Below are 25,631 nucleotides of genomic sequence, written 5' to 3' on the forward strand. Positions count from 1 at the left end.
ATCAAAATAAGAAAATGCATAACTAGAAAATTACCTTTCTGTGGGGGCCACGGCTACGGCATCGCCAACCTGATGCCCTTAGATCATTTGCAGAAGTGTTTATGTACTATGAAATGTTCAGCCAGAGCATAGAGGAAACTGTAAAATAGTTTATGAGATGTATACATCGTTGATGGTAGAATTTTAAATGCAACTTGGGAAGGTTCTATCTAAATTCCAGGAGGTGAGATGAGAGAATACGTTCTCTGTAGTGATTCAGTTTAACACGAGGGGGTTATACAAGCTGGAGAGCGAGGCCTGATTTGGGAACTATAAAATTGTTTTATAAAATTAAACTTTGTAATTTCTAGACAAGTAAACTTGTTTTCTTTCAGACCAGGAATCACCAGTTACGTGTATTTGTCTTCTATGTGGTAAAAGCACTAAACCTGGGTTGTTTATTATTTTATAAAAACAAGGAACAAACACTAATAAAGTTCTCCCCAGACACAGGAATTATATGCACTGTTTAAAAGAATACTTGTGCTGCTGATGGTTTTCAAACTCTTGGTTCTAAAACTGGAATGCTATTTTTGAATCTCAACTATTACAATATATGGAGCAGGAAGGTTAATGACATAACCGTAACATGGCATGTTCAGAAAGTCCTATTTCCAAATTTAGGCGAAAGGAGAAGTATTTCTATTTTTTTTTACCCTGATATCGAGGGGGCAACATCAGTTTTCCAGAAAAAGAGGCTATTTTTCTATTTATTTGTGTACTCACATTCGATTTACAGTTGAGTCTCCTGTGTTAAGGAAACACAGGCCATTTAATTCACACCATAAACCCTTTCAAGATTTTAATAAACAGCACTGATGCTTTAGTATGTGCCCGTGACTAGTGTCACTGAGATGAATCTCCATTATTGTCTGGGAGACGTGTGCCAGGAACTCCCTGTAAGTTCTGGTAATACTCGTGCAAACTCGGAACAGTGGAGTGTGTATCACCGGACCGAAAACCAGGGCCCATGGATTCTCACCTCCAGTCTGTGGCCCGCACTCCTGCCAGGTCTTGGGAAGCCACTGCTTTTCCCAGCTGTACAATCAGTGCCTGTCCTCAGTGATCGCTCAGGCCCTTTCTGCTCTAACAGATGATTCTACACAGCATTTTAATCTTGAGACTACAATTTACTGAGTCACATTTTCTGAAACTTTCCTACCACGAGTTTTTGGTTTTTTTTTCCTGTATACTTGCTGCTTGTGGACATTTTATTTCTCTTTAAATTTAGTCTGTGAAGAGTCAGAGAAAGAACCTAAGTGTAGAAAAGGGAAAAAAAAAAATTAAAAATATCAATACTGAGCAATTATAGGGACACCTAGGCTGGTTCAGGACAGACATAAATGACCTTGTTTTATTCTAAATTCAGCTCACTGGCATATGATGAAAAGTGAAAGGTTATTATATGAACTTACTGGGCAAAACCAGATTTTATAAATAATTACCTGTCAGCCGGTTCAAGATAGACAAACATACGCCAGACCAAAAAAAACACAGACCTGTCATATTTCTGAGAGAAATGTACATTGAGTCTTCCTTCTCTGGGACTATAAGGAGATCAGGTATAATAAAATGAAGGGAAAAAGCCAAACCCTATATTTTCTGCCTTATGCATACTTTAAAATGTATAATGTGGGAGAGAAGGAATTTTGATTTGAAAAATTAGTCCTTGAAAATTTTATACCATCTATAAGCCTGGCAGATCGAAACCAAATACAATAAATGCTGTCGTTTTAAAAGTTAGGATGTTTACTGAAGGCTTATAATTTTCCATGATTAGGGACGCCAAGGAAAATAAGAATGATGATAAAAAGAAAAGTTTAATCATACATTTCAACAAGCACAGATGGAACATCAAAACCTTTGGAAAATTTTTCGATATTCTATATCTGCATTTTTGACCAAAAAATGCATTTTTTCCCAAAAAGATGAACACAGAACAGGTAAGTGACAGTTAGCAGATGTGAGTAGCATGGCATAATCATTAACTCAGACTCACAATGACTCGGTCACAGGAAGAAAGTCTTTCATGCATCTCATTTCTGTTTTTATTAATTCTTTACAAAGGCTATTTCAGGGTGTGTAACAACCAGGAAAAAAAGTAAAATTACACAAAACTACAGAATGAAAGACAAAACTTCCTTTATTGCAATTCATTTTTAATCAAGGAACTTTACAATTATGTCTGCTACATTTTGATTTGTTCTCAAAACTTACAGTTCCTCATTTCCTAGACACAGTACAGATGCCACAGGGAGAGCTGAGCTACTATGGCAAGACTTGACCCCCATGTGTTCCCAGTCCAGGTATGGGAGCTTGGAGGGAGGAAGCACTCGGTCTGCCCCTCCCTGGAAGCAATCTTCTGCTTCTGAATGGGTTAGGTACTAGGGAGCTGGTGGGCCTGGGATTGGAGGAACAGGAAAAGGAGGGGACAGAGGGAGAGAGGTTCTAGGTGAGGAAAACCACGCCTGATAGGAGGATGGCCGGAGGCTGGGAGATAGCATGCAAATGACACATGTGTGGCAGCTGGCTGCCAGGGAGGAAGGGGTGGGAACAGGCAGTTCATTGGGTCCATTAACTCTTCCATAAGTGTAAGTTTCTGAAAGGGACAGGCTCTAAGTTCAGGTAAATTTTTTTCCCAATGACTGTTGGGAAGTAAAGTTTGGAGGGCAGTAGGAGGGGAAGACTGACTGCCCTTTAAATTTAGTTTCCTTTGTTCCAAATCAGGGTCCTGAAATGCATCAAATAAAGCACAGACTAAACAAGTGGGCTGGGGGAGGACACTGCTTTCAAGATATGTGAGCGCAGGGCAGCACACCCACTCCAAATGAAAATTTCAGGACTGTATGATCTGCATGCTTGCCCACCTACACACCATCCCAAACATCCTGCCATGGATTAGCGCTCCGGCCCATCTAGTAAATGAGACACAGGCCTGAGGGGCTGGAGCAGTGCAGGAGTCGGCCGGTGCACAGTCACAACAAGCCAGCCCACTCCCTAGGATACCAAGAAGGCAAACTTGTATTTTATTTTGTCCGAGGAAGGGAAAAGAAATACCCTTAGTATAACATTGCCTTTCCTGTTGTTGCAGGCCCGGCCACAGTCACATCAGCAGGCTAGAAAAGCCATCCCACTCCTGCGGTAGGCACTCTGTCAAAGAAAAAGAAATCTGCAATGAATTATCACATCCAGCCAAAGGAAAGGAGGCAAAAAGCAAGCAGAGCCTTCTTCCTGTTTGGTAGACTCTGCTGGCTACAGTCGAACGGGGTGCTTAATCTGAACAGTTCTGGTGGCAAAGCTACGGCAACCATTCTGTCTGTTAAGAAGTCAGTGTGGTTAACAAGTGGTTGGTGAGTCTATATTTGGGAAGCAGGAGATATGCAAAATAAGACATCCATTTTGTTAATTGATTGGGCTTGGTTAGGCCAAAGAGCTGTTTGTTGGATCTGCTTGTCTTTTACAAACATGTGTTCTCCATTCGACATGCTCAAGAATCATTTCTAACTAAGTATCTTAATAGTCTATAAATTACTGACTCATTATAGTCTTCCCAGGCCTAATTTATAGTCTGAGTGAAAAGGTATGGGAACAGACACCAACAGAGGCCCTTCCTCCCCCTAAAATATGATCTCAAAGGAGTTCTGTATATTAGAGACAGAAGATTCACAGTTTACCTGATTTCACATACATTTGTGTACATGTGGATATGCACGGGGGGAAATATTCCCATAAAAGAAACTGGGAAGATAGATATTAACTGCAATAATACAGTATATTCCAATAAGGAAAGCAAAATTGCTGGCTTTTCATCCCAAGAGATGTATTTTGTACTGCAGCATTGGAAGATCTGGACCACACAGGGCTTCTGTGACGTCCTGAATATTATTTTGAGGACAAAGTAGAGCAGAATTAAAATTCAGGCCTCAGTTATAAAATTCTCCCTTTACTGGCATATTTTTCATTATTGAAACTAGTAACAGTCACAATCAGAATTAATGACCTTCAATTAGATGGATTTTTTATAATCTATTTAAAAAAAAAATGGAGAAACATGATAAAATCTTGTATTAGGGATTTTTTTCCCCCCTGAAGCTAGTAACTCTGGGGCTATTCTGGAGTCTCCACTTTCAGCTCAACAAATTTACTGTCCACAGCCAGATTATAGGAAATATAGAATGACCTTTTCTAATCCAGATAATACTACAGAGGGACTGAAGAGTCTCCATCTCTAAAGGGGATTGCACTAGCAATTACGCAAAACCCAAAAAGCGAACTCAACCTTTTGAGAAAGACGAGCAGTGACACAGGGTGAAACACAGTTTTCTGGATCCCCTTCTGTTCACCATAAACTCAACCAGCATGTGACCCTTCTCTGGAAGACCCTGCTTACAGGGCTTACTAGGCCAGGCTGCGCAGCCTGGCTGAGATTTCATCTGTGGGTCCTGCTGCTGTGCAGTCCGCTCTGGATGGGAGTAGCAAGGGGCAAACAGTGGCACATTCCGAGTCTCGCTCCTTTCTGTGAGCTCACTCCTCACGGTGCTGGAGTGCAGCAAATGTTCCCCTAGGACCAGAGAATTCCAGCTCTCTCTCCTCCTCTCCGGCCCTGGGGAACAGCATTACATGACTTCCTCAAAGAGCCACAGATGCCCCGAGGGAACGGCCAGGGTGTCTTTCCACGACCACAGGCAGGGGCGTCTCAGACTGCACAGCCCCTACCGCCTCCACCGCCTCCACCACCTCCGACCACCCCGGAGAGGCTTATGCCAAAGGAACACTCTGAGCTTGTCGCCCCTGATGTTTTCGGTTTTACAGCCACGTGACGCTCTTTAATGTAACACCATGTCCAAAGCACAGCGATGGTTTTACAAGAAGACAAACTGGCCCAGGAGGACAGCTGGGTGTCTCCTGCAGGTAACCGGTGGAAGTGAGTGGTGCCTGAGTTTACCTGCGAAATCATCCGGCTTAACCTTCCCAGGGTGCACAATCTGATTCTCTAGCGTATTGAAAAGGTCACTTTGGAAACACCAACTCACCTTCACAGATGATTATTACTGGTTTTTTTTTTTTTTTGCAAACAACTGAAAGATGACAGGCTTATTTAAATAACATGGATTCTCAAGCAGCCAAGTCTAATGAGAAAACCAAAGTTGAGAGCTGACCTAGATTTCTGTAATGAGTTCTTCCTATTCTAATTCTAAAATAAAGAAGGAACAAACAATCATGTGTAATTAGTGAGGTGCAATTTCAGCAAACCAATCCCCCAGGGTCCTCCACCCTGACTCACTGCTCTCCCCTTTGATGTACAAAGGATGTGCGTTCCCTGCGTAGGGCCATGGTGGGAACCTCCCGCGTTTGGCAGCCCTTCCCGAGTAAGCAGCGTTCCCGGAAGACGGATGAGGACAGCTCATCTTTGTGTCAACTGTGAAATCTCTCTATTTGTGTGGAGAATGCTGCAGCTAAATTTAAACATGGATTGCTGTGAGGGCCTTCCACGGCCACATTCTCAGGAAACACTGTGTACCCCACTTCCTCTCTGTCCGATCCCATGAAGGATTCTCAGTCCTGCATCTTCACAGGCACTGCTGGTTAGTAAGACCCAGACTTGGACTACAAACGACCAGGATTCCACTCACTAGCAAGAGTTTCAAACAAATCAGTAACACAATCAGACCTCCCCCAGCCGGCTGGCCCCCGCCATGCCATGTCCCACTGGAGCTTTATTCTGATGTCTGATGGTGGCCTCTTGGCAACCGCCAGTTGTGCTTCTGTGAATCTGCTGGGAAGTTTACACATTTTAACATCTCTCAAAGTTAACACCAAAAATGATACTTAGGTTTTTTTAAGGGACAATTGTAGTTTCTAGGTTTTTGATTTTGGCTTTCAATTGAGGATCAAAGTAACTTCCAATTTTTTTTTTTTTAAATTTGGTAATTTTGGAGCTTAACCCACTGTGCCACTTGCTTGCCTTGATTCAAGAATATTTTTCTGTTGTGGTTATCTGTATATGGACAAGCTAGAGAAAACATTCAAATCCCTATGTGACTACTTCTGTTTTTTAATAGGTCATCATCAACTGGCATATTTTAAAGAATACAAACTAATATTAAAAAGCCAAAGGTTAATATTACCTCATGCAAAAGAAGATAAATATGCTGCAAAACTTATCCTGTAGTCCCAACTTAAATACGTCTGTGTGTGTGCTATTTGTGCCCTTTGGCCTAATGAAGCAGTAGCTGTAGATACCCCCCTCCAGACTTATATTTCATCTCATTACTATCGTTCTGTATTGTTTTTTGCTTCTTCAAATTTAAATACAGTAGCACAAGAATCTCCTTGCAGCAGGTCCCAGAAGATTCTCTCACAAATCCTTCATTCCTCAAAGGCCTCCTAAAGAGGATTTTGGTTCTACTGTCTGAATTCCTATAAATTGGCTTAATTAGATTTTAGCGCATCTTTACTGAGTTCTTACTCTGTGTCGGCTCTGGTGCGTGGTGGAGCACAGGACAGCAAGAGGTCGGGCGGTCCCTGGTGTTCCTGAGTTTCCAATCTAATGCTGACGTCTGAACTTCGGCGAGGAAGATGGACCGAGAGGTCGCTCCCGAGGCGGGAGGACACAAGGCAGCCTTTGTCTGCTTTTTTGCTTTTAGTCACAATATTTAATTTCAAATAATGTTTGGAAGAGGCATGAGATTTACGTATTTCTCAAAATAGGGAGTGGCAAAGATTAAAAAATGCTGAGTTCGTGGTTTTATGGTTTATGAAGGCCCTTCATGTCCATATCTAATTGGAGCCTTACCACAACGAGCAAGCCAGGTCTCATATTCTACTTTTTAAAATGACATGACTCCTTGGTGGGAGATGCAGGATTTAAAACCCAGGGCCTGTGTTCTTTTCATTATACCACATTGTCTTAAACAAAACAAAACAAATAACCCTCCTTGAAATTGTGGCACAATTTATTCCGCCCAGATTACTACAGAAACATATTTTCCTAGTCTTAACAAACTCCTTTCTCACTAAACATCGTATAAAGGGCAAATTAAAATTTTACTTTGAATTTAAACTAGATGAGCCTGGGACGATACTCCAGAGGGCTGAGACGAACCTTCGGTCAAAAATCCTCTTCCATTTGGAGGCATCCTCTCTGACTGCTTATTTCCCGAACTGCCCTGCAGCAGAGGGTCGAGTGTAGAGCACTGTGTGTTAGAATCACCTGGGGGAGCAGCCGCGGCTCCGGACCTGCCCAGTGCGCTGGTCTGAGTGCACTCGGCCTTCGGCATCTTTAGAAGCAGCCCAGTGATTCGGATGCCTGAACCATGGAGAATGAGCGAGTATTGCATTCATGGGACCTCACGATGGACTCGTCGAGAAATGGAATGCTTCCAGAGAGCGTCAGGTGACGCAGCAAGCAATCATGCTTGACGGAATCCCAGCGTTGGCATCAATGAAGCCGACGTGGAAGAGACAGAAATTGAAGGTTTGAGACCACGGCTTTTATGCTAGCAGCAGCTGGGCTGGCTCTCCCATGCCTCACGTCAGGCCAGGCGGCCAGGCATGGTTTCCTCCTTCCCCGGTGCTGAGACGCTGCTGCTGAGGAACACAGCCACAACATGCTAACACCATCACGAGCAAGGAACCTGGAACTAAGGCTGCTACCCAAACTGCACAACCCTTTCGCTAACATGCAGAATCAAGGAACAAAGGAAGTTTGAAATTGCAATGTGTCTCTGTGAACTCCTCTTGCCCAATTCTATTTTTTTTTATATTATTATTTTTGACAGGCAGAGTGGACAGTGAGAGAGAGACAGAGAGAAAGGTCTTCCTTTTGCCGTTGGTTCACCCACCAATGGCCGCCGCGGTAGGCGCGCTGCGGCCGGCGCACTGCGCTGATCCGATGGCAGGAGCCAGGTGCTTCTCCTGGTCTCCCATGGGGTGCAGGGCCCAAGCACTTGGGACATCCTCCACTGCACTCCCTGGCCACAGCAGAGAGCTGGCCTGGAAGAGGGGCAACCGGGACCGGATCGGTGCCCCGACTGGGACTAGAACCTGGTGTGCCGGCGCCGCAAGGCGGAGGATTAGCCTAGTGAGCCGCGGCGCTGGCCAATTCTATTTTTTTTAAGATTTATTTATTTGAAAGTCAGAGTTACTGGTGGGAGGGGGGGTCAGAAGTGGTGAGGGGAGAGAGAGAGAGACAGAGAAGAGAAAGAGAGAGAGATAGAGAATGTTCCATCCACTGGTTCACTCTTCAAATAGCTGCTATGGCCAGGGCTGGGCCAGGCTGAAGCCAGGAGCCAGGAGCTTCTTCTGGGTCTCCTACATGGGTGCAGGGGCCCAAGCACTTGGCCATCCTCTGCTGCTTACCCAGGTACATTAGCAGGGCATTGGATCGGAAGTGGAACAGCCGGGACTTGAACTGGAGCCCATATGGGATGCAGGCACTACAGGCAGAGGCTTTACCTGCTATGCCACAGGGCCTGCCCCTTGCCCAATTCTTAACTGAACAGATGGAAAAATGAATAACCAGAGACAGTGACCCATCCACAGTCACAAGAGAACCCAGGACTCTGGGCTCAGGCTAGGGCTCTTTATGGATGGTTCCGATTCTGCCCAAAGCTATGAGCTTAGCATCTCTGGCCATAATAGGGGAAACAGATGCAGAGAAAGAAACTGTTTTTTCCAGATTCAGAGCCCTTGGGAGCAGGACAGCTAAGTAGTTAGAAGCGGCCAGGCCATTAGGAGCTTCTATTTCTACTGCTGGCTCTGCTGTATGATTAGTTCTCCCTTGGAGAATCACTGAATTTCCCTGAGTGCCCCAGATAATATTTGTGATAAATGGACAAAATATCAAATTCAGATATACCTGGCTGAAAGGTTCTGAGACAAATGTATGCATCTTTTAGGACATTTCTGTTGAAGTCTTGTTAAAGCTATGCTCGGTGCCTACTTAAGATTGAGCCAATACTGTGGCCTTCTGGATCTGTTCCCAATTGGTCAGTTTGGGTTAAAATTAGCCATGAAAGGGACAATAAAAAGATCTGGAGCGTACATTCACTCCTCCAAAAGTATCATTAGCTCCCCAGTAACTGAGTGTGGGGCAGACTCTGGGTTTTGCACACTTTGGGGGCCACAGGAGCTATCCTGGATCATGAGAGTCTGCGGGTTTCCCAAATGCTCTTCTCTGCTCCACAGGGATGAAGAAGGCAAACAGGGCAAGGATTCCACGCTCACCAGCTGGGCCTGGCTGGGAGGAAAAGGAAGGGAGGGAGTGGAGTAAAGCAAAGCAACAGCCCGTTTGTTTCACAGCCCCTGTCACATGTCTGGGTTATTGGAGTCCTCAGCTGAGCTGGGCTAGCAATGGGTACGTTTCTGAACCTCACGTATAAACTCTGTCTCACAAGTCAACTAAATTAGTCCCCTTCTCTGTCCTCTCCGTTCCCAAGCTTTATAGTAACATTCAGTTGTGCTTATAACTTTTTCTCCTCCCTCTGTTATGACTGCAACCTGGAGACTACACCAAGTAAGACCATACCCAACTCAGGCTGTCCATCGCCCTCATCTGCCCCACTTCAGCCCTGCCCTCTGTGGGGGACTGGATTCAGAATCTGTGCCCCCGCTTGGCCCCCACATTTGCCTAAGGAGATGGCTGCACTCTGAGAGACATACTGTTTTGCTTTAATACTAGAAATCTTTGAAGCCCTGGAACTTCATATCAAAGCTATGCAATAGCTTCTTAAAAGATAAAACCACGCCCCCTTTCTTTGTGGCCCTTGTGTCTGCGGGTGGGCAAGAGATTTAATTATAATGAAAAAGCTGAATGGTGGTCTGAGGCTCTTAAAATCAAAGTGGGAATCATGGCTGAATTTCATTAGCAAACATAAATACAAATAGGCACATCTTGTTTGCACCATTGCCATGTGACTTTTCCCCTTTCGATAATTTCATTCTAAATCTGATATTTCAGAGAATCCAAACTGAACCATATGATGTATAGTGCTGTAACAACACGCGGAACTCTTCCTTAAACATTCTTTCTGTATGCTTCCCCATGTTATAAATACCCTGTGACGGGAGGGCAGTTTGTCACACAGCAGAGTCCTGATTTAAGAACAGCGGAGGGAGCCCTGCCCTTTAAATAAGAGGTCTTCTCTGGCTGGCAGAATGGGCAGAAAAGACATAGCATTAACTCTCATTCTATTCCAAGTTACCCTAAGCCTATAAATCTTAAGGAACTTGTCATTTTATGCATGCTTTTCTCTCTGGGTCAGATTCTTCTTAGTTTGTTAAAGAATACTAATGTTGGGCTTTTATAGTCCTGGGTTCTTACCAAGCTGTTTCTGAATACAAAAATCCCTAAATTAAATTTAGTTACTATAAATTACCATTTCTAATTGCCCAAGTCATTTCAAATTATATGAGAGCTTTTTTTTTTATTTTTTATTTTTTTTTAGCTATTGTTGTTGTTGTTGAGCAAAATAACTAAATGGCTGATATAAACACTGCATTTAGAGAGAAGGTTTTTTAAAATAAATGTTATCTTATGAGACTAAAAGGGTATCACTTCCATGTATAAATTATTCTTTCCATGATGCTGTATAAACTTAAATAAATGTATGGTTAATAACAATTTAATGCCAATAATGTCAAACTTTTCTTTAGCTACTTTATGTTATAAACAATGAAAACACAGATGTCTGAAATTATTCCAAGCTGCAAACACATTATGTAAGTATATGAGTGAAAAATACTGAAATGGCAGGAGTTAGTAATGCAAACTACAATTTCTGGGAGGTTCAGCTCTAGCAACAGTTAGTTCTCATTTCTCTTGATTGACCTATACCCTCCAGCAGGCAGGGCACTTCATGTTTTATTTATCTCTGTATGTCCAGGGCTTAGCCCAATGCTTAGCATATAAGTTAGGGCATTTAATAAATGACCACTTAATGAATAAATTAATTTGCCTAGCAGGGAGCTTAGTTTCCCCTGGACAATAATGAGAAATGCTAACACATGTTTGCCATGATAGCAGGGTCTGGGAGTAGTCTCAGTTTCTCAAACCTGGGCTTAGCCCACACCTTTAACATTTCACAAGATGACCAGCAGCCATAACTGTCAAGAAAACTAGTGTCCTTGATACGCCAACCACTGGCAGTGGCGCAAAGCAAATAGTTACTCTGATACTAGGTCTCAGTTCCCATTGGGAGCCTTTCTGGGCTCCTCCTTATAGGTGAACTTTCTAGAGTGAAGACTCATTCATCAATCAAGCCAATCACCTCGCCTGCCAGAAGAGTATCCAAGTCATTGAAAACAACACTGCCAAACTATCTTGTTGTGTAAACTTTTTAGGTTCAAACACTCTGCTTTGAAAAACTGCAAACAACAGTTAATTTATAACTTATAAGTAGCTTATGAAAAGTGTATAGTAAATAATATACAACATTTTTTTTTTTTTTTACAATTTTGGTTTTATGGTCATGTTGCTCAGTTGTGTTTTCAAGGTCTCAGACAATTATGATACAGGTTAAAAAGAAAAACAAAACATTGCCTCAACAGTCTTTACCCAAAAAACACTATCCAAGGAATATGAACATGAGCATCAATAGCTGTTTTGTCAATGGTCAACATCAATTTGACTGGGTGACAAATAAATTGTAACGAAGGTTCCTAAGGATTCTTTGAAGATACTGAGTACAAAGATTGTGACAAAGAACAATCAGGAGATAGTCATTAATGAAATCAATCACATTTGGTAGTCCCCTGAGAAGGTGTATTTCTGATGAAACTACTGTCATTCAGTCACTCACTCATTCAACAAACACTGAATGCAAGGTGCAGAGCGTACAGCGGGCTCAGATGTGTGGTTTCTGCCCTCTATGGTGAACGTCTGATGGAAGACATGCATTAAATGCGAAATGACACAAGTGATGGGAGTCACAAAATGAGAATAAAGTGTAACGGGATCCATGGAACAGAGCAGCAGAAGTCTTGGAGAGTGAGAGGACCTGAGCTGGAGATGTAAAGAGAATGGGTAGGGAGGCAGAAAGGTGCTCCAGATAAGACTCAGAGGAGCAAAAACATGACTTTTCTTGTTCTCAAATGGTGATCCATAGGCTAGTCAATGAAGATTAAATCCAAGACACCAACTCAGAGTACCAAGTGTTCAGCAAAATCCAGGTAGAAAATACTCATGTTACATAAGTGTTCAACCAATTCCTTTGGATTACTGCTGTAGCCTGATAAACACTTTAAATTAAGTTGGAATACTCTCTTGGCCTTTTATTTCTGAACTGAATTGTTGTGGTCTTGCAATGGGAGGGCATGCCTCTTCCAAACCTCGGTGTCTGTCCCTAGGGTTAGGTGTTCTTCAGGCACTGTGAGCGTGTTCTTTCACTGTGTACACACTGTGCACTTACACTGCTGTAACACGGTTGTGTTAATGGGATGTGCCATGGACATTTACAATCTGCCTTGGTTCTTTTGAAAAATTACCTCTAAAATATCTAAAGTGTCATCTCTACCTTGAAAGATAAATTTGAACAGAGCTATCATGGTAAATAGTAAGTTCTTCAAGGTATGGATCATCGCAAGTCAGACAGATTATTTATGTGGTTAGTGACAATGTTCATTGTATTGATTATGAGTCTAATCGTTTAAAAGGTGGACTTCTGGGATGACAGTAACTAGGGTCCTGCACTGGCCCAGATCCCCTCCTGGTGACACTGCTACTGTTGGCCAAGTCAACTGCTTACTGGTCACACTATCTCTCAAGAACAGGGAGAAGGTTTAGGTTTAGCATTTTAAAAAAAGTTCTTAGTTTTACTTTTAACAGAAGTTGTTGAACAATTAAAAATACTTTGTCTTATCAGTCAACAGCCAAATTAACAAAATAGATCTTTATAAGGTCTACGTCTAGAGAATTAAGATGTCTATTTGAGATTCTGTTCCAAACTGTTTGGCAAAAATTGAGACCAGGGCAGGCACTGGGCATAGTGGTTAAGACACCAGCTGAGATTTCTGCACTCCACAGCAGAGTGCTTGGGTTCAACTCCTGGCTACACTTTCAACTCCAGCTTCCTACTAGTGTACGTCCCGGGAGGCAGCCAGTGACGGCTCAAGTACTTGGATTCCATTCACCCACATAGGAGATCCAGGCTCCCAGCTTTGGTCTGGCCTAACTCTGGTTGTTGTGAGCATTTGGGAAGTGACTCAACAGATGGAAGATCCTTTCTCTCTCTCTCTCTTTCAAATAAATGAAAATAAAGTTGAAGATTTACTGAGAAGCCATTATTTTTAAAAAGTTGAGATGGGAGTCATCCTTATGAAAGAATGTGTCTTGAATTTTTCAGTAAACCTTACCATGGCACTTTGAGGATGAATGAATTTTACCTTTATGTGTTCTATTCATGTAGCACTCAACTGAAAGGTAAGTAGGCAACCTATAAAACACAGCCTTGCGATATATGATATCTATACTGAATTAACTCGACAAATCATTTTAGCTAGGTTTTAGGAGTGGGAAAGGAAAATGATTTGGCGTATAGAACTTTCTCTGCTTCTCTAGTCCATTCGGTAGCAGCAGCGACTGGGTGGGCTGCTCTTCCCACACACACTCAGGACATGCTGGCCTTGGGCGCACAACCAGCCTCTTGCACCCCAGAACCCAGGCAGGGGAAAGGAGGCGAGCTCACACACAAGTAGCTACCGGGAGAAAAGATGGGAGGCAAAAACCTAAAGAAATATAGTATTTCAATCAAAGTCTGAAATTTGTAAAAGTGGTTTTGGTCTCCATATAGTAAAAATATTTATCCAAGAAACTCCTACTCGGGTGTGAACATCCTACTTCTAGTGGGATTTTGTTTGGCACAGGACTGTGAAAGAGTGGAAGCTAATACAGAACATGTCTATAAACAAATTTATTTAGTTAGTACAGACTGACACATTCACTAGAGGGTTTCAGCAATTACATGTGTAAAACTATTTCCTATAGTGGTTTCCTTTTGTGATTTTGCTAATTTATTCAATCTAGGCATTTTCATGCATTGACTGTTATAAGCCATGTAGCCACCCAGGCTGAAATGAACATATAGAGACTCTATGCCTTCTTTACAATTCTTCATTTAAAATTAATTAATTATATGGTGATATTAAAGAGTCCAACTTTTAATGAAAGAAAGTCAAGTAAGGTTGTAATACCTTAAAACATGGTATTGCAATCTAACTTTGCAGAAGAGAGAGTTTGACCATGATAATGAACATGAAAGCATTGGTAAAATGCAAAGCCTGTGTAAGTGCTAGGTGCTTCTATTTGTATTCAGTATATATATTTTTAATTTAATTATGGCAGCATATAATCAAATCATATGCTTGGAGAATTTCAACTTTTAACAAATGTATGTTCATTAAATGTATAACCTCAACTCTGGAAACACTTTTGACTATAACTCTCTAACATATATTTCTATTTGGAAATGTTAATATTGCCAAGTATGTTAATTAATAACTTTTACCATTTAAATGCTCTTTTGCCCAGTATTACAGCTCCCATAATGCCATATACTTATATGTTCAGTAAATACTTGGTGAGTAAGTAACAATATTCAATTTAGGTCATCCTCATTTAAAGGAAATCAATATAAGATATAAGAACACTTTTATTTACAAAATAATTTCTTATTTTGCAAATTGATAACTGTTAATTCTCAAATATGTGTAGTGTCATTTTTAAATGTCTTTGACTAATAAAATATAGAGTTTTCCTTAAAGAAATGTACGACTTCTGTCAGACAAGAGAGGGCAGGTGTTCATAAAGCACACTGATGTGGAAAGGGCCCTCCTTCAGAAGACAGCTATCACTGGCCTTTCGCAGAGCACGGATGGGCCAACCAGGCAGGGTAGGGCACGGTCCTGACAGTTATGAGCAAAGGCAACCTGGGAGAGCTGATGCTGAGTGACAGGTTTCTCACACATCCAGGCTGCAGAACGAGACGACTGGGCCACCCGACAGCTCTCTCTGCTGGGAGCAGGAAGGTAGGTTGAGAGGACAACGAGCAACCTCCCTGCCTGCCCACCGCGTTGCCCACAGTCAGTCTTGCTCATGCAGGGAAGTTCAACCTCTTTACGAGCAGTTGGAGGGGAGGTGTTCCAATATTGCACTGTTCTAGAGTTAGGCTGTAATTAATGTTTCCAAAATGTTGAAAACCAAGGCAGGTGTTTGGTGTAGCAGTTACATGGTATTTGGGATGCCTACATCCCCTATCCAAATGTGTGTGTTCAAGTCCAGGCTCTGCTCCAATTCGGTTTCTGCTAATGTACACCCTGGAAAGTCAGTGGGTGATGGCTCAAGTAGTTGGACCCCTGACACCCACAGGGGACACCTAGATTGAGTTCTGGGTTCCTGGCTTTACTTGACCTGACCCAGCTCTGGCTGTTATGGACATTTGGAGAATAAACAAGTGGATGGAAGATCTCTGTGTATCTTTCTGTATCTGTCTCTGTCTCTCTCTGCCTTTCAGATAAATTAAAAAAAAATGTCAGAAATACTGATTAATAATGAATAAATAATGCCACATTTGTGTACCTACCACTCTAACGTGTCATGTTGAATTTCCCTTTCTTTGGTAGTTTGTTTTACTACAATGACATTAACCAGTCTAGTTCTATGGGTCTTACACTAGGGCTAATTTTATTTATAATATTATGACATACTGGCAGATAATCATTTGATGTTATTGATTTCTAATATGATATTATTGATTTACAATATTATGCTATATATTACTTAAAATTATGATATGGTAATTAAATGTTACAAGTTTGTGCCCTCCCAAAAGGCATGTGAAAGTCCTAGCCTCCAATACCAGTGAATTTGGCCTTACCAGAAACCAGGGTCTTTATGGATATAATTGGATTAAGCTGAGGCCATTAGAGTGGGCCCTAATCTAGAATGGCCTGCACTTTCGAGAAGAGAAGCACCAGGAAAACAGCACATGAAGATGGAGGGGAGGCCGGAGGGATTCATGTGCCCACCAAGCAACACCAGGAACCAGCCGTCATCACCGAAAGCTAGCAGAGGCCCAGAGCAGGTTCTTCCTCAGCTCTCAGAAGGAGCCAGACCTGCTGACACCTTGATTTCAGACTTCTGCTCTACAGAACTGTGAGACAATACAGTTCTGTTGTTTTAAGCCACTTGATTTGTGGTATTTTGTTAAAACAGTTCTAGGCAACTAATACAGATGGTAACCCACTTACTGACACTATTTTTTTGGTATAGATTTGTGTGGTATTAGAAGAAGTCTGGCTTCTTCCATGCCTCCAGTTTTAACTCAGAAAGTCTGGAAACTAAGGCTACTGCTAAAATCCTCAAAAACCTACAACAGCTTAGGAAGGAGAAATGGCTGCTTCTGCAATGTTGAGATCACTAATTTTCTGTGATAACAGCATCAAAGTGAGATCAAGTCTGCTTCCACTCAGCCAGGAATTTTCCCTAACTTTCTCTCTGACTTATACACAATCACTCGGCACAAAGACATGCCCCAAAGTCTACTCATAGAAAGGCTTTCTTGAATGATAAATCTCGAGGGAAAAAATGTTAGACGGATATCCTCAAGACGTGGCATTTTCATCTCAAACACTGTAAGAAAATATAAGAAAAGACAGTATCAAGTATTAAAGGAAAATGCCTGAGATGCTTTAAAGCTATATAGCAGCCAAGTAGCTTTGTTTTTGGCCTAGTAAACCCTAGGAGCAGTAACTCCCATCTTAATGATGTATAAGGGGAATATTTAAAAATGTACTATGCTGGGTCCGGCGCTGTGGCTTAATGAATTAAGCTGCTGCATGCAGTGCTGGCATCCCATATGGGCGCCGGTTAAAGACCAAGCTGCTCCACTTCTGATCCAGCTCTCTGCTATGGCCTGGGAAAGCAGTAGAAGATGGCCCAAGTCCTTGGGCCCCTGCACCTACATGGGAGACCCAGAAGAAACTCCTGGCTTCAGATCTGCACAGCTCCAGCCGTTGCAGCCAATTGAGAAGAGAACCAGCAGGTGGAAGACCTCTCTCTCTCTCTGCCTCTCCATCTCTCTCTGTGTAACTCTTTCAAATAAATAAGTAAATAAATCTTTAAAAAAATTTTGTGTTAGAAAATATAACAAAATTTTAGGGATTTCATCACTTGGGAATAGTTTACTCTTGGTAGCCACCGGCTGGGAATTTATGTAATAATTAAAAGCTTTTGGCCGGCGCTGTGGCTTAACGGGCTAATCCTCCGCCTTGCGGCACCGGCACACCGGGTTCTAGTCCTGGTCGGGGCGCCGGATTCTATCCCGGTTGCCCCTCTTCCAGGCCAGCTCTCTGCTATGGCCCGGGAAGGCAGTGGAGGATGGCCCAAGTGCTTGGGCCCTGCACCGGCATGGGAGACCAGGAGAAGCACCTGGCTCCTGGCTTCGGATCAGCATGAAGCGCCGGCCGCAGCGGCCATTGGAGGGTGAACAGCGGCAAAAAGGAAGACCTTTCTCTCTCTCTCTCTCTCTCACTATCCACTCTGCCTGTCCAAAAAAAAAAAAAAAAAAAAAAAAAGCTTTCGATGATGTGTTTAATGAATTTTACTGATTACAACAGTATCTACGCTGTTGCAGACCAGCAAGACTGACCAGTTATGCCCTCTCTAGACAATGCTTAATGTGCCTTGGGAAAGACTCTTAGGGAACTCAGAGTCACAGGTTTGGAAATATCTTCCTGGCCTACATATGTTTATCATTAGTTCGTTCATTAATGCACAAGTATTTATTGAGTGCCTATGACCTGCCATGCACTGTCCATGGAGACACCAATTCTTACTTTCTGGCGGGGTGAGACAATTTAGAACTAAATAAATATACGTACACAATGACAATGGCAAGAAGTGCTAGAAGGACAACTGAGGCAGGGTGAGGGGACACAAGGAGGTGGTGGGTATTGTCTCCCTGAAGAGGAACCATTAGGAGGCATGAAGGAAGTAAGGAACAAAGCCACACAGACACCAAAGTGCAGATGGCCGTGGGTGCAGAGGTGAAGTCACATTTACAAGGAAAACCCCGGCGGGACGCTGCAAACCTTGAGACTGGCCTATCTTCCTTCTAAGGTCTTCCTGCATGTATTCTCTGTGAGAGGCAGATGGCAGGCCTGAGGAACTAGGAAAGCAGTAGTGGTCTGTATTACACAGCAGTCTCATTTTGGACCAGGGGCGAGGGGAATGGTGAGGGAGAAAGTTACTCAGGGGAGTGTGTGCACACCTGCACTCTGCACATAGAGCACCTTCAAAGAAAACCTTTTCAAGGATGATGGTCACAGCCCTACTAAGAGAGTGACAGAACCATGGCGTCTACCCCAGAAATGAAGACGAACTGCTGTTCGGTTGTCTGTTGCTAATATTCTCATTGTCAAGGGCTGAGTGTGAGCTCCAACAACATACAATGGGACTTCAAAAAGTCTATGGATATTGGAATTGAAAGATAAGTTTATTTTGGTGCAAAAATGTTGAAATTTTTGCATATGGTAGGCATTAAAAATATGTATTATGAAAAAACTACTCATGAATTTCAAACTTTATTGCAAAAACATTTCATCTTCTAATTCTAATTCACATGATGTTTCTGAAGTTGCCTCATGTACTTGTGAATAATAAACCATCTTCTCCCAATCAATTTTTCCATTTTCTTTTAAAACCTCTATCATTCAAACAGGTGAATTATCTTTTGTCAGAGAAGGTTGGATTGCAGTGATGCAATTCCCTCTCAGTTTCTAAACCTACTGGTACCATACAGTGTGTGAGCATCATCTATATGGTGAAGGGAAAAATCTCATCATTACTGCGATGTCACTTGGGAGGAAGAGATACGAGATGTGTATCTGGAGCACTTGGCAGCAATCTTGACTTACATATAAACAGCATACAAAGGCTACGTTTTAAATTTAAAATTAAAATTTTTAAATTCATTTTTAAGAGAGATAGATCTTCCCACTTTTGGCTCATTCCCCAAATGGCCTCAACAGCCAGGGCTTGGCCAAGCCAAAGCTAGGAGCTGGAGCTTCTTCTGGGTCTCCCACATGGGTGAAGAGGCCAAACCACTTGGGTCATCCTCCATTGCTGTCCCAGGCACACCAGGAGGGAGCTGGATCAGAAGTAGAGCAGCCAGGACTTGAACCAGTGCCCATATGGGATGCCAGCGTCATAGGCAGTGGCTTAACCTGCTATGCCACAATACTGGCACCACAAATACTACTTTTATGAGGACCTCAAAGTACATCATATATTGTACATGATCTACCACTTCTTTAATGTTGAGGTCTTACAGAAAGCTCATTTAGCAATGGCAACTAATATGAATTCTTTCAAAAGGAAACACTGGAGGTTTAAGTAACTGCTGTGAATGCTGGGCCATGGGTAAAATCTCATTTAAAGTAGCTTGGATTTAGAGAAGAATGTGAAAGTTCTGCTTCCTCTACAAGAGTAGATTATTTCTTGATATCAGTTTAATAATAAACCTGTCAGGTTTGAGATCATGAGCCTGGCCAGGGCTACCAAATTGCCTTGGGAGGATTTCAATATAAGGAAATTAATGGAAAGAGTGGGAGAGACATTACCAACCACAAATCATTCAAAAGCTTATGCTGTCACATACCTGTTTTTTTAAAAAATATGCAATAAATACCTAGATTATACAAAAAGATAAGAGAAATTATTCTTTAAAATTCCAGTGATGTAAGAGCAATCTGACGGTCTGTGCTTTGACACAGGAGGACATGATTGCTGTGTGGTGACAGATAGGCCTGTTTATCCAGTCTCCTGTGAGACAGGAAGGGACCATCTATCACATCACTAGGCACTAGCACAAGGTTATGGTGGTGACTATGCTATACTCACACCAGATGAATCATATTCAATGTTCAATGATGTCACTTGTTTTTGGTGGGAACAAAGAGAGATTGCTCAAGGAAAATGACCCATGTCTAGGACACTGGGAAAGAAACATATTGTTACGTGGAAGGGGTTGTAACCTAGGCACACTATGAATTACCCAAAGGACAAGGCGAACTGGATCAAAGGTATCCAATATTGTGAAAAATTTGGAATTACTAAAAATAAGACCCTACTTTCAGGACATATACAGTTTGATGTCCTAACAAGGCATTTTATTTGTGGCAACACATAATCATAATTGTTTTAGTGCTCTAAGAGATACACATAAAGAAGCATTAGATTTTCTCTTTTTTTGACAGGCAGAGTGGATAGTAAGAGAGAGAGAGATAGAGAGAAAGGTCTTCCTTTGCCGTTGGTTCACCCTCCAATGGCTGCCGCGGCTGGCGCACTGCGGCCGGCGCACCGCGTTGATCTGATGGCAGGAGCCAGGTGCTTCTCCTGGTCTCCCATGGGGTGCAGGGCCCAAGCACTTGGGCCATCCTCCACTGCACACCCTGGCCACAGCAGAGAGCTGGCCTGGAAGAGGGGCAACCGGGACAGGATCGGTGCCCCGACCGGGACTAGAACCCGGTGTGCCGGCGCTGCAAGGCGGAGGATTAGCCTAGTGAGCCGCAGCGCCGGCCTAGATTTTCTAAAATATGGCATGTAAACATATATGAAAACAGAGAGGAAAAAATGGGACTCTTCAATCTGAAAAAGACACATCCATGAGAAACCCACATCAGTCTTAATGATGAAAGCATGAATACTTTCCTCATAAAATCAGGGACAACAGCAAGGATATCCTTCTCATTGCTCCCATTTCACCATCAATACCAGCGAAGTAAGGCGAGAACACAGAAATACACTGTCTACATAGAAAGCACAAAGTATCTACAAACAAAAAAGTTACTAGTCTAATGAGTTTTGTAAGGCTAAAAGATACAAGGCCAATATAAGAAAAAAAAATATTTCTTTATACTAGCAATGAAGAAGAAATCGAAGTTACAAATGCATGAAAAATATATACTTAGAGGAAATTTTAACAAAATATGTCCAATAGTTTATATAATGAAAACTATAAAACATTGTTGAGAAAAATTTAAAAAGATCTAAATGTAGATAAAATATCACATTAATGGGTAAGACGATAATATTGCTAATACATTACCACAAACTTTTCTACAGATTCAGATATAGCTCTTTTCTAAATCTCACTAGGCTTTCTTGAATGAAGTGACAAGCTAACTACATTAAAACTCAAAGAATCTTATGCAAAAAAATGTTGAAAAAAATGAGATTGGGAGGATGCACATGATCTGATCTCAAAATTTAGTATAAAGGTAAAGTAATCAAGTCAGTGTGGCATGGGCTCACAGGTGGAGATGTAAACCAGTGTAACACATGAGAGACAAAACAGATGCTACATATTTTTGGTGCATTTATTTTGGCAAAGATGCCAAGACAATTTTATAGGGAAAGGATAGTCATTTCAAGAAATGATGGGGGCTGGCTCTGTGGCATAGCGGATAAGGCTGCCACCTGCAGTGCTGGCATCACATATGGGTACTGGTTTGAGACCTGGCTGCTCCACTTCCGATCCAGCTCTCTGCTATGGCCTGGGAAAGCAGTGGAAGATGTCCCAAGTCCTTGGGCCCCTGCACCCACGTGGGAGACCCAGAAGAAGCTCCTGGCTTCTGGCTTTGAATTGGCTTAGCTCCCATCATTGCGGCCAATTGGGGAGTGAACCAGCAGATGGAAGACCTCTCTCTGCCTCTCCTTCTCTCTCTATGTAACTGTGACTTTCAAGTAAAATAAATAAATCTTAAAAAAAAAAAAAGAAAGAAATGGTGTTGGAACAATTTGACATTGAAAGACAAAAAAGAACCTTGCTCCTTACCTCACACCATATATAAATATTAACTAGAATATTAACTATAAATATTAACTAGAAACACAGCCCTAAGCATAAGATACTATAAAACCTGTAGCGAATGACATAGGAGAAAATCTCTGTGACCTTACAATGAGCAGTTTCTTAGCTAACACATTTACACATAAAGAAAAAAATGATAAATTAGACTACTTGAAAACTAAAACCTCAAGGAAGTAAACATGCCCATAGAAAGATTCATGTTTAAATGTTTATACATTTTAATGTAAAATTTTATTATAATTGCCACAAACTAGAAATAACCCAAATGTCCATTACACAGATAAAACAGAATGGAATACTCTTCAGTAACAAAAGGAAGCAATTGGAGTAGGCCTTTAGCACAGCAGTTAGCATGATACTTGGGATGCCTGTATCCCACGTCTGAGTGCCTGAGTTCAAGTCCTGGCTCCCTTCTGACTCCAGCTCCCTGCTAATACACACTCTGGGAGGCAGCAGGTGATTATCCCAGTGCTTGGGTACCTGCTACCCACCTGGGAGACCTACATTGAATTCTATGCTCTAGACCTTGGGCTGGCTAGCCTGGCTGTTGTAGGCACTGGGATGTGAACCAGCAGATAGAAGATCTCTCTGTCTCTCTCCCTCACAGATGAAAGGCCAGCATTCCATATGGGAGCCATTTTGAATCCTGGCTGAATATGCCTGGGAAAAGCAGCATAAGATGGCCCAAGTACTTTGGGCCCTTGCACCCACATTGGAGACCTGGCTGAAGCTCCTGGCTTTGGCTGTTGTCATTTTGTGAGTTAACCAGCAGATGGAAAATCTCTCTCTCTGTCTCTCCCTCTGACTCTGTAACTTGCCTTTGAAATAAATCTTAAAAAAAAAAAGTTTGACTTCTGGGGTCAGTGTTATGGCACAGCAGGTGAAGCCACTGCTTGTGACGCTGGCACCCTACACTTCAAGTCCCAGCTGCTCTGTTTCTGATCTAGCTCCCTGCTAACAAGTCTGAGAAAGCAGTGCATGATGGCTCCTGTCACCCACATGGGAGACTTGGATGGAGATCCTCTGGTCTGGCCCAGCTCTGACTGTCTCAGCCATTTGGGGAGTGAACCGGTAGCTGGAAGATGTGTGTGTGTGTGTGTGTGTGTTTCTTCCCCACCCCAACCCTTTGTCTTTCCAATAAATAAAATACATTAGAGAGAGAGAGAGAGAGAGAGAGAGAGACTTTGAAATGTGCTAACTACAGGGAAAGTGGCAAGGGGCCAGAGAGTAGTACAGACACCAGAAAACCTTTGGGAGGAAGCCCAGCCCCTTTCAATAAAGTGTGGGGAGCAGATTACACAAGAAATAAAGGGAGCTCTTAGGAAAGGAGACAAGACCTGGACATTCTGCAGGGAAACTGAGGAGGGTCCTTGAGGAGAACTTGGAAAGCCTGACCTTTCTGAACATTTTTGTCTTTTTTTGAAAAAGTTTTTTGAAAACCAGAGAAAAACTTTCCACATCAGGAATGTAGTTTTTAGTCTTATAGTTTCATTGAACTTCTGTCTTTTTCCATATTTTCAAAGAGAACTTGAAAGCGTAGAAACGTGACTTTTTCTTGGGGACTGACATTAAGGATCAGATTAAACCTTTGGGCAGAAATCAGGACAATGCTCTGAGAACTCACCCTGGGCACCATGATGAAAGGCTAATATTCTGCCTCTCGCATTTTATTTTGGGATTGTGTTAACTACTGTATACTTTTCCAATTGCTGATACAGTTATTTTGCTAGGCATAATATGCCACTGTCTTTCTTGTGGAAAGTTCTATTTTGGGGAGGGGGGATTGCTGTAAATGACCTGAGATTACAAGTCTGGTCACAATCAAAGTGTGTGCACATTACAGGGAGTCAGCCATGATTGGTTACAACGACTCCGATTAGCCATTACATAAATATTTACCACAGGGAACAAGGACTATGAAACTAACACGGACACTTGTGTTTATGTATACCTAGTGCCACTTGACTCACCCTACAGCTATCATATTACTGGTTGGGAACTAATTTTTAACTGGAAAATTCAACAATTATGGAAAGTTTTTTTTTTTTCTTATAAAAACTCCCTTTGCCTTTCTCCTGTTCCTATTTCCCACCTGTGAGATGTCAACCTAAACTTGTATGGACTATTGTTGGAGACCTATGGGCTTCACTAACTTTTTCTACCATTCATTCTAGTGCTGGCATCTATCTCTTTGAGTCTGTAAGTTTTACCTTCTTATCAACAATTCTGGAGAATTTTTTAAAAATCTCCCTAGGCCAGTGACTTCTCAACGTTGGCTGTTGTGCATCAGAACTTCTTGGGAAGCTTTTGAATGCCCTGAAGCACAGACCACTCTCCAGAGCAAGTCATCTCGGGGTTGCCCAGGCAGCAATGTTCATGTTCAGCCAGGGTGGAGAACCACTAATTTAGGGTCAAACTCTCCCTTTTTGTTTCAAGTCCATTCCCCATTTCATTCTCCTTTGTCTTCACCCCTTGTGCTAAGAGGAATCTTGCAGTTCTATTCTGTGTACATTTGTCATGGGGTTCTCTGCAATTGATCTCTTCAAATCGGGGTTTTCCTGTGAGCTAGTGACTTTTTCTTAGATGTTAAAGTCCAAACTGTTAGCTTTAAAGACATTTTATTTGACAGATTTTCATTTTGTTTCAACTGGCATGGACAATAAGACATTTCCAATACCTGCTGTGTGTACATTTCACAGTGGTTTATGGCTGACAAGGTACTTCTACAAACATTATCTCATGGGAACCTCACCATAATTCTAAAAAGCAGCTGGCATTACTTTGCTCATTTTAGATGAGAAAACCGTGGTTCTGGGAGAGTAAATGACTGTCTACATCTCAGGTTTCAGTGACAGGAGCCAGGACTCAGCATCAGGACAACTAAAACCCTACCAAGTACACGTCCCACCACTTTATTCTGTCAGATTTTCCACTGGAGAACAGAGGTGAATGGGAGATGACTTTCTTTTTAAAGGCCTTTTATTTCAGTCTAAATAACTAAATGACTGCAAAAAGTGTTCTCTTGTGACTTTAATTTGATCTCAAATGTGAGGTTAATTTATAGCTGAAGCACTGTAACCATGCACAGGAAGAGTTGAATATAATTTAATGAGGAGTCTGGAATATAGTATGTGGTCAACAAACAACCTTCTACTGGGCGCAGCTACAGAGGTAAGCACTCAGAATAAATCTTCATTTCTTTTTTCCTGGTTTGATCTGTTTAATTACAAGGATCCAGAGAAAGGGTCAGAACAATAACTCAGCATTCAGGCTGAGTTAGAGGAAGACAAGGACAGACAGGGGGACTGTAAGACACACAGACATGGGCCTCTATCCCTCCTGTCTGGAAGAATCATCTCGGGAAGTAAGTAAACATGTGCAGGAGAAAATACTAACCAAAAACAGCTCACAAGACCTACGTGTTAAATTAAATGCACTGGGCAGGAGGGATAAAGGAGAGCAGTTCCAGCAGCTCAACCAGATGTATGAGCTGGGCATGACTGTAGAGGGTACATATTTATACACTGCAAAAGCTAATTCACGGTGTTGGTGATGTATCTGCTGGGGAGAAGACAGTTATTATGTACTATCTGTAATAATGCTCCCCGCACACCTGGTCTGAGGACCACCACTGGTTGACATTTGGAGCAATGCATGGTCACCACTTCCTCTTCAGACGCTCAAGTCTGAGAAGTCACAGAGTGGATATGAGGCCAAGAACTG

At 42.2% G+C, this 25,631-nt stretch overlaps 1 protein-coding gene across 2 annotated transcripts in view; it reads right to left on the reverse strand.

Moving 5' to 3' along the window:
* Positions 1-2,157: 2,157 nt before the first annotated feature.
* The window catches only part of SUPT3H (SPT3 homolog, SAGA and STAGA complex component), a 493,606-nt gene continuing 470,132 nt past the window's right edge, over positions 2,158-25,631 (reverse strand). Inside the window, exon 11 of one of the 2 annotated variants that reach the window (XM_062186207.1) lies at positions 2,158-3,189. In XM_062186207.1, coding sequence (XP_062042191.1) covers positions 3,148-3,189 — 42 coding nt within the window. In that variant the 3' untranslated portion in view covers positions 2,158-3,147. The remainder of the gene's footprint in view (positions 3,190-25,631) is intronic. The other variant, XM_062186206.1, reaches the window with a different exon arrangement.

The sequence above is a fragment of the Lepus europaeus genome, chromosome 3 (assembly GCF_033115175.1).
Source record: "Lepus europaeus isolate LE1 chromosome 3, mLepTim1.pri, whole genome shotgun sequence".
NCBI classification, from domain to species: Eukaryota; Metazoa; Chordata; class Mammalia; order Lagomorpha; family Leporidae; genus Lepus; species Lepus europaeus.